Below are 15,145 nucleotides of genomic sequence, written 5' to 3' on the forward strand. Positions count from 1 at the left end.
TGCAATGTTTTTGAAGTTTGTTTGGGAGGTTGGGAATATACTACAGTGGGGCAGACTCAAATGCAGAAGGCATGTGCGTGTGTGCGTTTTTTCAACGCAAAATGTGTTATATGGCTGGCTCCTAATAATACTCGATTAGGCGCCCGGAACGAAAGTCGACAGGCCGACTGCCGGCTGAATGCTGAAGCAGCACTCGTCTCCTCACTGATTGGACACCAGTGCCAGCTGAACCTCTTCCTTGAGTGCCTCCGGGATATTCCATACGGAGTAAAGCATCATGTGTTCAGACACACACAGGCGCTCTGCTCCGTGATACACACGAGCTCCGGGCGTCCGGAGAGAAGAAGCAAGAGAGAGAGAGCGACAGAAAAGCAGAGAAACAAAAGCCTCCACCGCATTAGACATGCAACCTCTGCTGTAACAGGTTGAGGTAGTTCGAGTGTTTACTTTCCTTCTAAGAACAGCTTTTGGACGAGACATGGCACAAATACAACCTTTGGAGCAGCACACAGTACGGTTTTCGTTCTGGCGCAAATGGAGCAGCAGTTCCATTACTGCACCTCCTTGCACCTCATGTTGCAAATGTGGCCCATAGTTCAAGTGACCCACATCGAGCAGTTGGAAACTCCCTGTAATCTAGGCTCTCTAAGGTGCTGCCGCATTCCACTGCTCTGCTTTCCAAACGGTCTGTTTAGAGCAGTCTGTCTACTTCGTCTCACACTGCAGCAGGCTCCAAGAAGGTCGTATTTACGTTGTCACCGCAGAAGATGGCATCCACAACTAAAGCAGCGATGGAGCACTCGCGTGCTTACCGTGCACGGCATGGGGCTGCGAAGCCTGCCGCGTGAATGCAGCCTTCGAAGAGTGTTCCCGGGTCCTTACCGAGCGGATGACGCTCTACGAGGAAAGCTGCAGTGTCGCAGCAGCATAAGATTCCCCTTCGAGTGCCACGTGGGGCGGTGCACACGCTAATCTTCAGACGTCAAATTCTGCCAGCCCTTCGCATCATGTGCACATTAACGCGTCACATTCTGTGTTACCATGCCAAAACACAACAAAAAGCAATGTGCATTTCTTTTTATTTTATTTTATTTTTTACGGTTTGGCTTGTGTGCATTGTCCACTGACTGCTCTTCCAAAGCACCAGCGGTGCAATGTTAATTTTCGTTGCTCGCAGCGCCGCCGCCGTCGTGCAGTCGCTTCTCCCAATCAAGCGTGCACAAATATGTGCCCACACAATGCGTACCCTTGCAGGCGTAAGCCATCTGTATGTATGAGTGCGTGCACCCGCAATATGGTTGAAGAGAATTCGCTTCAGTCAAAGTAGTTCTCTCAGAGGCGCTTTTCCGAACCGATTTGCCGTAGTCCACACGAGACTGCTGTAATCATTTGATCTTTCTTGACATGTGGAGCGAGCAATTTTAAACTTAGTTCATGTTTTTTCCGAACCTGTCATCATGCTTCGCTTCTCATTCAACTTTTGCATATGGTTTCATTACTGTTGCTTGCCATTTTTATTTTTCCATCCTTTTCAATAAACTGATTTAGTAAAAAAAAAAAAAAAAAAAGCGATGGGGGTGTTTTTTTTTGTTTTTTTTGCGCTGCTTAGACCTGCAGAAATAATTCAACATAATATAGCAAAAACAAAAAAAAAATCTTAGTGTAATGATTGTTGTAGTTAATACATGAGGGGAGGCAAGTGAGCTTACCATGCTGGGCAAGTTGTGAGCTCAGCTCTATAATTGGTGAAAATAAAGCGGGCTTCAGCGGGCCCGTAAAAATTAATGTCAAACCGGGCCGGCTGTCAAACAAACAAAAAAAAAACAAAAAAAACTGTGGGACTGAGACAGCAGGCCGGGCTGGGCCATGCTCTTAAATATCGGCCCGTGCAGGCCTCTACTGTTCAGCACTCCATTTCGTTTCATTTTAATACATAACAAAATTTGATGGGGGTGGGCAATGTTTCGATGGCTTTCACCACACAGACATTAAAACAAAAAAACGAGAAGGGCGATTTTTTGGGCGTAGGCCAAAAGATAGCCCTTCTCGTTCTGGAGTTTACGGTAATCCCACAACTTAGGAGATTTAGTGAAAAAAGTATTGAATAAATAACAAAACTTTGAGCTTATGAAAAGTTTGTAACGTCACTTTTGCAGTACCAGTAAAAATGTTGTGTCACTAATATCCCCCTCCAAAAAGAGAAAATCCCCCCCCCGCCCCCCAAAATACATAATTTGTGCCTACCTTGGCATAACCTTTGATAAGCAGCTCTTGTGCCAGGTCGATGCCAGTGCCGGGCACGAAACAGCGTGTCAAGAAATGCGTGGACAAGGTAGTGGCCTTCTTGCGCTGCACCAGCACCAGCTGGTCCCGCAGAATGTTCTGCACGTGACTCATCGCCTGCAAAAAGATCCCAAGGGCGGAAGTCAACGGTGGCATGCCCCACAGCTTGAGACTAACCAGCGTCGTTCACCGATTTTCTTGAGAAATGGTCATTTCTAATACTTACTGAACATTTCCACACCTATAATGTAGAAAAAAACTTTTAGCCTTTCCACTCTGGTGAACAAGGAAGAGCAGCGAAGCTGTAGCTTCTGTACTCGGCGGTGGCTTTCCAGGCGAGCTATCTGCTCTTCTTTCGCAAAGGAACCTGAAGCACTTAACGCACTGGTACTTGAGGCGATAGCGGCTTCGCGGCTGTCGCGGAACCATTCGCGCTGCTGCGCACATCGCCGCTCCTTTTGTTCCCGCTTTTCTTCCTCCGAAAAAAAAAAGGGCACACGGCCGACCCATCGCGAAACCGAACGGCAACTGATAAGAATGTAGGAAACAGCGCAAAAAACAGACGAGGATGAAGAAAAAAGTAATGGCTGGATGCAAGTCGGCAAGCCAGAGTGGAAAGGCTCAAAAGGTTGCCACCATCTATGAGCGACGGCAGCAACCAAGCCGGTTGTCTGGTTGCCGCCGTTGCTCACAGATGGCGGTAGCTGTCCAGAGTTCGGTGTCATCAGGTCATCTGAGGACGGACATGATCCTGGGAAACTAGGCTTAACAACTCTGTTGTAAACAAAAGAAGCATAAAATTTGTAGAGCCCTTCCACTTCAGTAAGAGTGAGCACCAGCGAAGCTGTTATCTTCACGACGTCTAGGACGATGCCTGGAGGACGTCTAGGACGACCTCAAGGACGACTTCTAGAACGACTTCGAGAACGACTTCTAGGACGACCTCGAGGACAACGTCTAGGACGACCCCAAGGACGACTTCTAGGACAACCTCAAGGACGACTTCTATGACGACCTCGAAGATGACGTCTAGGACTACCTCAAGGACGATGCCTAGAGATAACAGGGGATCAGGACCAAACTATCAAATAATGCCTAGGAAGGCTGACTCACACTGGTCGCCCCCTCTTTTTGTTTTTATTTATCTATACTTGACCCGTCTGTTTTTATTTATTCATACTTGCCAAGACCAATGGGGAGTTTTCTGTCAACATACGAGGACACATCTTTTTCCAGACCCTAGCGTATACAAGCTTCACTGTCAAAAGCTGCATAATGAATACAGGCTGAAAGCAAACCATGCATAGACGACCGCCAGAGCCTCTTTGCTGGCAAATAAAACAAAAAACAAATAGTTGTACTGAAGCTGTTCAAAAGTTTTAATTAGAGGTGTGCAAATATTTGAAACTTTGAATACTTCACGAATAATGCTTGCTATTTGATTCGATTCGCTTCACACTTTCACTGTTCAAAGTATTCAAGTTCTTCAAATACTGTTGAACCCCGATCAATGAACGCCGCTTAAAAAAATTTTCAGATCAACAAATATTTTTCGGTTCCCCGTCAACGGTCCATAGGAGTCAATGCTCAAAAATTCTCACTACAGCGTATACAGTTTCTTGTGCCGTTCCGCTTGAACAAAATTTTACAGGGCAATTATAAGTTCGAAAGTATAATTTTCCGCACAAAAATCAAACCTCCGAGCACTTTGGTGCATTTTGGCACATAAAATATGTCTACTATAAAGCTTAAATCGCGTGTTGAACCACTAGAAACTGCCACAAACAACTGGAACCCCCGGAACCCGAGCGCAACGTTGACTGGGCGAGCAGGCCACCATAACTCGATGGCGACGGCGATGAGGCTGGCCCTTCTCGCCTTCCTTCGCTGTTGCAACAATGTTGGTTGCACCCTAGCTCTTGGCTTGATAATCCTCAGCTGCAGACTATGCAAAGCCAAAGCTCAGTCGTCTTTTTTGTTTCGTCAGTTGTCCTTTTGTCAATACCGTATGCGTGCTTTTTGGACATGGCACCGCCAAGCAAAACGCGGAAGTTTTTATCTTTAGAAGATGAAGCCCGCATCCTGGCCGAAGTTGGAAGTGAACAGAAGAAAGCTGTCATCGTGGAAAAGTCAATCCTAAAGTCGAAAGATGCAGTCGAAAAGGCTCTTGCATCGGGGACATCGGCCAAGTGAAAGAAACTGACACCAATTAAAACTTGTTGTTGGCCTAGTTGGTTCATGATGCAGTATAGAGGTTTTTTGCGCGACACAGGGGGGCGATTACAAGCGAGTAGACACTGACAAGCGCAAAGGTTTTTTGCGCTTGTCCGTGTCTACTCGCTTGTAATTGTCCCCTGTATCGCGCAAAAAACCTCTATACTGAAACTGACAGCATCGGCGCACGAAGAGCTCGACAAGGCTCTTTACACATGGTTTGAACAGATTTTTGTACTTTACCAGTTCAGGTATGACATTTTTTTGTGAATTTCACAACAAAATTTTCGCTACAAATTTTTTCTAGTGCACCTTCTATTTCGTTGTAGTGCGGTTCGACTGTACTTAAAAAACTATGAATAACATGGAACTCTCTGATTAGTGTCAACTCACGGTTGAGTTTCGCATTTTGTTTTTGGACTGCACAGTATGGTATCAAGCTTGGCGTGCCCCAAAAACCAACCTGAGTGTTTTTTTGGTTTTTTTTTGTATGAAGCACTGGAAAGTTGTTTGCATGTGGTAGTGTTATCTGTCCTTTGCTTGCCATGATGTCTGGAGTGCGGAAATGGGGAAGTGGCTGTGGCGCAAACGCTGCGATAGATTTGATGAACGACTACGATTTGCCACGGCACATGCATCGTCGCGAGCACAAATGCGATGAACCACACTCGCTACAGCCTTTCCTACAGTCACTGCAGTATCCAAGGCGTTATGGATTCGGACATGGATTTACGGCTAACCTCGGCTATCGGCGATACCAGGCTCATGTTATTTTCCGCATGATTTTCCATTTCACCAGTCTGCCAGTACTCCTTTTACTTATTACTACCCGTTTCCACTGGTAAAAGCAAGACTTAATCCCTCTACCAAAAAAAAAAAAAAAAATGTATTCTTAATTTATTGCTTCTTTGTGGTGGAACTGTTGCACATGGAAATAGATGGCATAAAGTCAGTGCAGCTGCGCGGCGCGATCTCCGAGCCTGCTATGGCCTCCCGACCCGCCTCCACTTGCATACTCCCGTCTACGTTCACGTGGTCTCATTCACCCGCGTAAAAAGAAATTGCACAAAGTCGGTGCAGTTGCACAATGCAATCTTTGGCTTTGTGTTGTGGCTTGCTGACCTGCGGCCCCTTGTGTGCTTTCGTTTACGCTCACATGGCTGCGTTCTTCCGCAATGCGATCTCCGACTGCACTGTGGCTTGCCGACCCGCCTCCACTTGAGTACTTTCATTAAAGTTCTGTAACTTCACTCCTTGAATGATGTTTTACTGACTGATCTTTTATTCCATCTGCTTTTTATTAGTCACATTTATCTACAAGCAGTCCCTGAAGAGCTTCTTGTGCCTTGCAATTAAAGTGCAAAAAAAAAAAAAAAAAAGAAAAACTGAGCTTGGCTTAAAAATATGTTCGCAAAATACTAGGCTATGTCACTGACAGGGTAAGAATGACAGGGCATCTCCTTTAGATGCTTAGCTTCTAGCATGAGCCCTTTGCTTTTCTACAATACTTTGACCGCACGTATATGCCCAATGCTCACGAGACGGCAAAGTGTTGTTGAAGGTAAGGGGCTTGAGCTGGAGGCCGAACTGGAAAGACCTCCCCGCCGTTCTGACAAACCTACGGTGAAAACGCCAGTCTCAAACTGACCTTTCATTTCTCGCTCGGGCGGGAGCATTTATGAGATTCTACCTTACACTCCTTCGCTCCTGCTGTAAAGGCACTCATACTAGAGTCCCACGACCCAGCCTGAAGGTCTTGAAGAGCGCGTGGCAGAGAAGGAATCAGCCGGGTACCTGGGCATAGAGCTGAGGTTCCTCGTCCCTGCGCACCCCGACCAGTCCGTCCAGGCGGCAATGCATCGCCAATGGAGGCATCTCGGCAAGATCTCCGGTCAGCAACACCAGTGTGGAGTCGGTCACATGCTCGCAGTTGCCGTAATCCACATACTGTGCCAGGCTCTGCAAAAAAAAAAAAACATCAATGTTCCTTGGTACCGACTTTAACAAAAACAACGAGGAGTCACAAGTGTGCCACACATTGGCATGGGGGCCAGAAATTTGTTTCGATTGCTTGCCAACGAAGCAGCTCAAGCATTTTATGCTTTTTCTGGAACCAAGATATAGAGCAACCAAGATATAGAGATCTATAGAAAATATTAAGTATTGTGTAAAAAAGGTTCTTGAAAAGGCCTACCCTGGATGCGTCGACCTTCTGGAGAATCCGGCACCGGTACCACAGCTGGTCTTTGGAGAACCTGGCAGCATACACCTGTACGCACCAAGAAATGCATCAAAGAAATCCACATTTCTTACAGTACCAAGGCCAAGATTTTACGAAGGTTAAAATCCCTTTTCACGGAGCACCCTAATCGAAAAGGTTTGTCTGTCTGTCCATTTCCTTGCTAAATTTATCGAGACATTGGAATATCATGAGACACTGAAATTCAAGACCGTGATGGCATGTCACATGACCTTGCTGTGCAACGTCAGTTTACCCGCTAAACTTAGTGGAGAAACTGGCGTCGTGCGACATCGTAGTATCACATGACACCACGACATAAACTAATTTCGACTTATCCGCTGAACTTTGCAGGAAAATAGTTCACTCCCCAAAATTGGATGCGTAATGGCTTCAAAACAAATTTACGTTTTTAGGACCTAAAAAATGAAAGGCAATAGTATTTTTTTTTTTCCCCTTTTCTGTGATTATACGTTGGTTTTCTTGATAAAACGAGAGCGCTACAATAGCAAACGGCATTGTTGCAGCGGTGGTGTTATTCGAAGTTGGATGGCTTCACAGAAGACGACTCCAGGAGTCGCATTTGGCGCAGTGACACACATGCTCCCGTGACGTGGTACCATGTGCATCGCCCTGACGCCCTCATTGGGTCGAAGTCCCACAGTTCGCCAAGTTATTGTGAAAGTATAGACAAGTCGAGGGATTTCTTGCCTTGCGGAACTCCGGGCTGTCCTCGAGGGGCTTGGCCTGGGGACAGAACTCGGCCAGCCGATTGCCCAGCTGGATGGCACGGTCGACGTCCACCATCCGTTGGGCGAAGAAGGACGTCACGTCCCTCACCTCACACACCACCATTTGCTCGTCTGGGACCTGGACATGTTGACATGCCATCAGTAGATGCCAACTCCAACACGACGGACAACCTTTCGTTTGCCACCACTTTCGCACTTGTAGGACAAACACAACAATCTCTACTCTGCAGCAAACTAAGCTGGTGAACCGTTCCGACAGCTAAAGTCCTCATTGTTCTTTCAACACTAGCACTTTTCTGCCGACTTATTTCGTAGAGCACACACCCAGGCATAGATGTGGGAACATAAATATCTCAAACTGTCATATGAATGATTTCCCCCATAACCTCTTCAGCGTCTACGACATGGTAGGAGAAAAATATTTACTGAAAAGGATAATCTCCAGTTCGTGTGATCAATAAAGACTTCAAAGTAGTGCAGCAGTTTGGTGATAGACTTACAATGCAAGAGCATGAAATTACACTTGATGGGAGCAATCTGTAGCAACATCGTTAAAGGGGTACTCCGGCGATTTTCTCATCGTAGCCGATTTGCCCCAAAGTTGGCTCAATGCACCGACAGACATGGCTCTACCAGTTCCCCAAGTATTGTGTGAAAAGAAAAACATTTTGCGAAGTAATTGAATATTCTAATTTTGTTTTCATTGTGTTTCTCAAACCGGGAGCCCCTACTGTCAACATTAAAGTGTGACAACAGAAATGGCAAAAAATGAGCAGTAAGCCATGTTCCCAACTGACTACAACATGTTTGATGGTGGGAAAAGAACGCTTGGTAGCCGATTCACTGAGAAAAATGCAAAAAACACTCGACATATTGTTTAAGACTACCTGCATGACCTGAAAGTCTGAACCATTTGTGACATCACACCACTGGAGCACGTGCGGAAATTTGAATGCTGGTTTCGGCATCACTTTCGTTTACGGCTTTTCAATTGCTATTATGAATTTCGAGAAAATAAATAGCATACCGTGAAGACTAAAGTCCGGGTTTTAGAAAATGCAATTTCTTTGAACAGCTAAGAAAAATGGCTGCAGTACCCCTTAACACACGGCCCTCACGAAGTTTCGCCGAAACCTAGCTCTAAAAATTCATAAAACGAAATAATTGCAAGTTTGCAATTTTTTTTTTGTTACGAACTTGCCAATAAAAAAAGCTCTCGAATCTTATAGGCTAGATAATAAACAGAGCAAGCCCTATATTTATCTCAACTCTGTAAGACGTTTATATTTCACCGTGTTTTGCAATAGTCCGCCTTTCCCCCGCAAGTGAAATGCCGATAGAAACAAGTGGACGGGCGTGTGGCAATCATGTAAATGGTATCATACTGCATCATTGTGATTCTTTTAGGTATACCAAAGCACACCCTGAACTTTGAAATGCAACAATCACACCGGGCATTTGTAAAGACACCAGGCACATAGAAAAAAATGACAGCGGACGCTTTGGAAGAGGACGACAAGGACAAAAGCAGTCACCCGTGATAGAGGGGTCACGCTGGCCTTGAAACGTTTGGCATTCAGATTTCAAATGGTTAGATTTTCTGTCCTATTTTAATAATTTCTAACTAGTTAGATGTCTACCGAGAGGTTCACTTTTAAGGTTACAATTTCCGGCAAACTCAGCTGGAATAACCATATTCAGAATGTCTGTAGGGCGTAAAATTGCTAAAACAGAATGTCAGTAAAACATAAAATCGCTGGATGTAAATTTTTTTTCATGTTGTCTTTTAAGCATTTTAATGCTGACACGCAAGGTTACATAAGACCGCCCGAAAGGCAGTCTCGGCGTTAAAATCATAAATTTTCAGTTAACTTGCATCTTACCAACATTGACGTTTACAAATACTCCTTTATAATCAAAACTATCGAAGACTGGAACAAATGAGCTTCCAGCACCAAAGTTTCGCGAGATGGGTGGCGCCGCACTACGGCGGCTTCTGGAACCGTTGGGACAGTAGGGATCCAGCCAAGAGGTGCTGCGGTCATAGTTTCTGTGGTTTGCCGCCTTCGAATCTCCAACGAAAATGCCTTCCAGTCACGTTTGCTGTGTCGTCGGATGCCACAACAGCCCGGTGAACACAGGAGGCAGGGGGCCACTTCACTTTTATAGGTTCCCGGGAAGACCTTATGAGAATGGGAAGAGAGCGCGTGGGTCGCCATGGTCTGTCGAATCAAGTGTCTTTCAATTGAATTTGCATTTCGTGGTCTCTCCTTATAAAAACAATGTTTTTTTTAGTTCTGAAAGACGATTGCTACTGGCTAATGAGCCTCTAGCGAGAAACTGTAATTAATCAAATTAACTGAGGCTCTTCCGATTAAGATTGTACTGTAGTTACCCTTCTTAAATGTTAGTGTTCTATCGGTGGCAGTGGCACTCCAGCTACCGAGCATGAGCGTGCATACAAGATGGAGAAAGCGAATCGGTAGGCTCGCGTCGTGAATGTGCACTAAATGGTACATATTGTTTTTCTGCCATTTATGCAGCTACCAGTCAAAATACTCGGTCACATTTTGACCCGCTTGGAGAAGACATGCCCGCTGGTCCGGTGACTGGTTGCTCTTCTTACGCTTTCTTATTTGTCAATAATGCACCAAGGTGTTTCATGGCTTGGTGTATTTTTTGCCTCGAGTCTTACGGTTATGTACAGTCGGGGACATAAGTCTCCAGGACACGCGAGCTGCGGCTGAAACGCATTGCTCTGCCATCTGCCGGTGGGTCGCCTGGTTTCGAGATCACAGAAAAGCGCATGCGCGTCCTACTGTGCCTGCCAACATGTGCGCTTTCCCGCTCTTCTGCGGCGCGGCGCCTAACTCGGAATCGGGCGCGTGGTACCGCCTCGGAGATAGCGCTTACTGACATGGCACATATCAAGCAAGAAGTCATGGCATCTCAACTGAGCGATAAGCTCAACTGGTTATAAAGCAAGGTGCGCTGACACGGCGAAATGCGGCGAAATGCCCCAGGCGGTATCTCGAGTTTCGGAATGTGTAGCAGACGCTCGTCAGCCGCCAGCGCAATCTCCGAGGCGGTACCACGCTCCCGATTCCGAGTTAGGCACTGTGCCGCAGAAGAGCGGGAAAACAGACATGTTTGCAGGCAGAGTAGGACGCGCATGCGCTTTTGTGTGATCTCGAAACCAGACGACCCGCCGGCAGATGGCAGAGCGATGCGTTTCAGCCGCAGCTCGCACGTCCTGGAGACTTTTGTCCCTGACTGTACCTTATGATTAACCTCTATCAGAGGATTTGCATCGATATATAGTGCTCAACAACCAATCAGTTGAATATCCCACATGCCACAAGAGCAGCAGTTAGCCTCAGTCACTTTAGAGCATTTCTATTATAGTGGGTGGACCTTTCAAATCAATTATACTTGCACAAAATGTCAAGGCTCTGTATAAATGAAGTGAAAACATGGCAAAGTAGAAGTAAGCCGCTGTCTCCCAAAATGTGCACTCATATGTAAACACATCTAGGATAGTTCATTAGAAATGTTTGTTAGGCCGCTCAAAAAGAGACTATAAATAACTGAGTTCACATTCAATTGTTGATTAAATGTAAGAGTTAAAGGAAAGACGGGTACAGAGATCTACAATCAACGATCGACCAATTAGCGGCTACAAAACGCAAGAGAAAACCATCCCTGTCTGCACTTTGATTCATTTCAACAAAATTCTACTCAGTTTGGGTTCGGCAATCACAATCTATAGTGGAAGTCAATCTGAATAAATACACACCTTGATCATGCCTCATCAACAGCGCTTGAAACATTGCAACCGCCAAGGCAACCACACAAAGACTTGACCTGTATGTCCACGTTGGTGTGGATCGCGGATTAGCTTGGATAATACCCGCAGCAAATCGGGCCCAAATCATGACTGGCTTATAAATGTCATAAACATGTACTTCTCAGATCTCTCTGACCGATAGTTCTCTTTTACGGAAGAAATGCGAGAAGATCCTACGTGAACTTAGGAGGCCTATATATTTCTGCGATCTTCAACCTGCCTGAACCGCCCCAGAAGACAAAAATTTTAACGAGAGATGGCGCTAGCATGCAACGGGAGGTGGCGTCGCCTGGGCTGGAAGCTCATTGCACAGCGTTTTTACTGGCATTTCTTCTGTAGAAACATTTGAAGGAAAATTGTTGCATTTATTTCCTGATGTATAATCAACTGTTTTCTATGTTTCCAATTTCTTGTGTCATATTTTTATAACTACATGTTGTAAGCCCCTCCTGCAATAACCTGTCTGGCTTGGTAGTATTTAAAATATATAAAATTAATAAATAAATAATGGCTATGTTTCCCACAATAATGACTGGGAACAGCAGATGATTGCCTATACCAAAAGCAACTGACCATTTCGACTCTTCTAGCTGTAGAACTGGTAGTCCATCATAAATGATGCATAAGCAGAACCTACATCACAAATGCTGCATAAGATAATAAAAGCCACGAACATTACATCTAGGCATTGACTTATTATTCTTTAACCCTCTTTAGCAGGCTGAGCATGTTTCTAGTGTCACGAAACATTTGTGACATTGAGTGCCTTGCTCCGTGGATGGAGACTAGTAGGTAGTTTAAACAACCTAAGGAAAATTATAGCCTTCTGATTGATGTATTTTGCTAAAAAGAACTGAAACCTTTGCAGAACATAAAAAAAAGAAACATTTTAATCCAACTTTAATTTTGGACAGGAAAAAAACCACAGTCGGTATTCACCGAGCCGACAGGGTCAATTTTGCCAGGGAGTGCCACCGTCGAGCCACTATCTCCTAGGTCACGTTTTCCTAATTTGACTTGAGAAGCCTAGCACCTTGACCGAGTGGTTGTTCGTACGCTGAAGTACTAAATGTGTACTTAATTAAAAATCACTTTCAGGCTGTCTAGCAAATTATTCTTTTGGAATTCCCTGACTTTTCCAGGTTTTCCCTGACAATTTCAGGTGATATTCCCTGACCACTCTAGAGGCGGTTAAATATATAGACCATTACAACACAAGCCATTGAGCATTGAGCACAATGAGGATTATTTTGCACGGGCCTAATCTAACTTAAATATTCCGAAATATTTGGGTCCGTCCTGTCCGGATTAAACGAGAACTTTCTTGCCGCTCAGTGAAGAGGCCACTTCCGGAAAAACGATGAAAACAAGACGCTCAACCACACACGTCAATAACCAAATGGCAACATGGCCGCCAGATGCACTTTCGGATACTTTCGGCTTAAGGTTTGGAGTCTGCGGCTTTCCCATTTGTTACTAAATCTAGTAGCTTTAACTGGATCTCGTTTAGTGTCGTGCTGTCAATCCAATCCAGGGCTTTGACTGGATTTGTTGATTCTCTTTGCATCGGGTAGCACACACTACATTGGGGAGCAGAGCCCGCACCTCACTCTAAGCGGAATTTACTGCCTGTATTCTGCACCCCATTCCCCAAGTTTTTGCTCAGGGCACTCGATGGCGTTTCCAGCTCATTGTCCCTGACTGGGCTCGCTTTTTGACAATTTCCCTGACAATTCCCCAATTTTTCCCAGTAATTAAAATTTCCCTGACAATTCCCGGTTTTCCGTCGCTAGAAAGTTTGTTGATCCTTAAAAAAAACAAAAAAAACCTAAAGCGGTGGTTTGCTTCATTTTTTTCTTCCACTGAAGGAACTGTTAGCATCGCACATCCATCTGAAGGATGGTGAACTGTGTTGTGTAGGGGCTGTTCCAATTGCACTCACGAAAAATGCCTACCAATGCAAACTTCGCAAAGGTGGCATTTTCCCTCGTCTCAAAAGTGATTGTTGCCAGTGTGAGAAGACAACAGCATTAACTTCTAAGAGAAAGGCTGAGTGGTTGTTTAGTCGAATCCAGCACATGGACATTGACGAGTCTGCTGCTCATAACACGGAGATGACTTTGTGCATCGTCAAAAAGCTTGTTGCATAAACAAAGTAATTTTTAATGTTGGTACACACTACATGCAGAAGCAAGCTGCTGTTACCGCACCAAGTCATCACCTCATAGGGCGAGGGTGTCGATGCCACGGCACTTTCGCCCTCGACGTCCAGAAAGTAGCTCCATAAAATCACTTGGTCGCATTTATGATGACCTACTCCCGCCGGAAGAAACCATGCGGTGCAATTGTGCAGAGGAACGACCACCGTAGGAATGGCAGGAAGCAACACAAACAGTAAGTGAACACAGTCGCAAGGCCGCAGTGGCAGAGTGCAACGGTGACAAAAACAAATAGAAAATGACCCAACCATGCTACAAAGGCACCAGAACAGAATCCTGAATATCGTAAAACATGCTGAAACCCAAGAACTTTTATCAAAACCAGCTTACATTTAACATGGGCAGAAGGCAGGTGCAACACTATGAAGAATGAGAGAGACCTCAAAGATTGCAGCCACGCCGCTCGATGCCAGTGCACCTAGCGAATGGCATCAAGTGACTATCACCTTTAACCGCGCCGGCTATGGTTTGCAAAAATGACGTTTGCGCAGCAAGTTCCACATCGCTTCCATGTCCCCAACTGCCTTCTTTCCCTCGAAGCAGTATGTTCCAACAATCATTTACCATTTCGGCAATTTTGCAGAAGTTTGGCATGGAAGGCTGCTTTAGTATGTGTGGTTTTACTCACCCCAAGGCCAGCGGGAGGGAAGAAAATCGGTCCGGGGTTACTGGGTTTCTTGTTCTGGGCTGCGCGCAAAAGAAGAATTTTGAAACAACACCCGAAAAGAAGTAAGAACGGAAACGAGCCACACATACCAAGCAGAGCCGACAGCACTTTCCGTTTGGTTTCTGGTTCTTTGGGCTCCGCCATCCCCGGCTCCGGAGTCTTCCGACTGCAGATATGACGGACAGTGAGACGCCACAGCCCGTTGACACCGCGTATATAATTACCTCTTCGAAGGGCCGCTGCACCGCTTCACCACTAAGACAGAATTTCCGAACAGGTACCCGTTTCGTTGTGCTACAGCCGCTTCAGCATCCGGTTCGAAGAAATATTTCACGTAGCTGCATGCAGAGAAAACAAAATGAACTGATGAAAGGCGGCAAGAGACGCTAACAGAATCGTAGGGGGGGAGGGGGGATGGGACAGATTCACGCGCACGCGCACGAACAAAAACAAAACAAAAAGACGCCGCATACGTACGCGATTTTAGACCCGTCGGGCTTTCTGCTGTTTATAATCCGGATGGAGGAGACTTCTCCCACCTCCGTGAACAGCGGACTAAGTGTCTTCTGGAAAGGCGCGAGAGACAAAGAATATTTGGATTAAAAACGCACGAATCCACGTGGAATACTTTTGAGGCCGCGTGACAGTTATTGTTTGGGACTCACTTCCGCAGTGTCATGGGGAAGGTTTCCCACGAAGACGTCAAAAGTCGGCCGCTTGCTTGACATCACTCAACTCGGCGATCTGAAGTCAAAAATAAATCTCTACAGCGGCATGACAAGGGTAGATAACATTGCTGAGTCATAAAATTCACTGAAATCCCGAGCTGACAAGTGGTCAATCATCGGAAACACGCGGTTTTCCAAAATGCCGGTCGTGGTCGTGCCAGTTGGGAAGCCAACGATCCAAAAAGGTACCGATAGC

General features: G+C 45.6%; 1 protein-coding gene and 1 pseudogene across 1 annotated transcript in view; one reads left to right on the top strand and one right to left on the bottom strand.

Annotated features, from left to right (window-relative positions):
* LOC8026033 (serine/threonine-protein kinase 31) overlaps positions 1-15,136 on the bottom strand; it is a 62,634-nt gene extending 47,498 nt beyond the window's left edge. Inside the window, exons 1-9 of the mRNA XM_029976000.4 lie at positions 14,887-15,136; positions 14,699-14,787; positions 14,446-14,559; positions 14,311-14,387; positions 14,183-14,241; positions 7,448-7,606; positions 6,692-6,766; positions 6,292-6,456; positions 2,245-2,400 (exon numbers count right to left, since the gene is read on the bottom strand). Coding sequence (XP_029831860.2) covers positions 2,245-2,400; positions 6,292-6,456; positions 6,692-6,766; positions 7,448-7,606; positions 14,183-14,241; positions 14,311-14,387; positions 14,446-14,559; positions 14,699-14,787; positions 14,887-14,949 — 957 coding nt within the window. The 5' untranslated portion in view covers positions 14,950-15,136. The remainder of the gene's footprint in view (positions 1-2,244; positions 2,401-6,291; positions 6,457-6,691; positions 6,767-7,447; positions 7,607-14,182; positions 14,242-14,310; positions 14,388-14,445; positions 14,560-14,698; positions 14,788-14,886) is intronic.
* Positions 4,130-4,826, top strand: LOC120849989 (annotated as a pseudogene).
* Positions 15,137-15,145: the final 9 nt, after the last annotated feature.

The sequence above is a fragment of the Ixodes scapularis genome, unplaced genomic scaffold, assembly GCF_016920785.2.
Source record: "Ixodes scapularis isolate PalLabHiFi unplaced genomic scaffold, ASM1692078v2 PGA_scaffold3__209_contigs__length_174095766, whole genome shotgun sequence".
NCBI classification, from domain to species: domain Eukaryota; kingdom Metazoa; phylum Arthropoda; class Arachnida; order Ixodida; family Ixodidae; genus Ixodes; species Ixodes scapularis.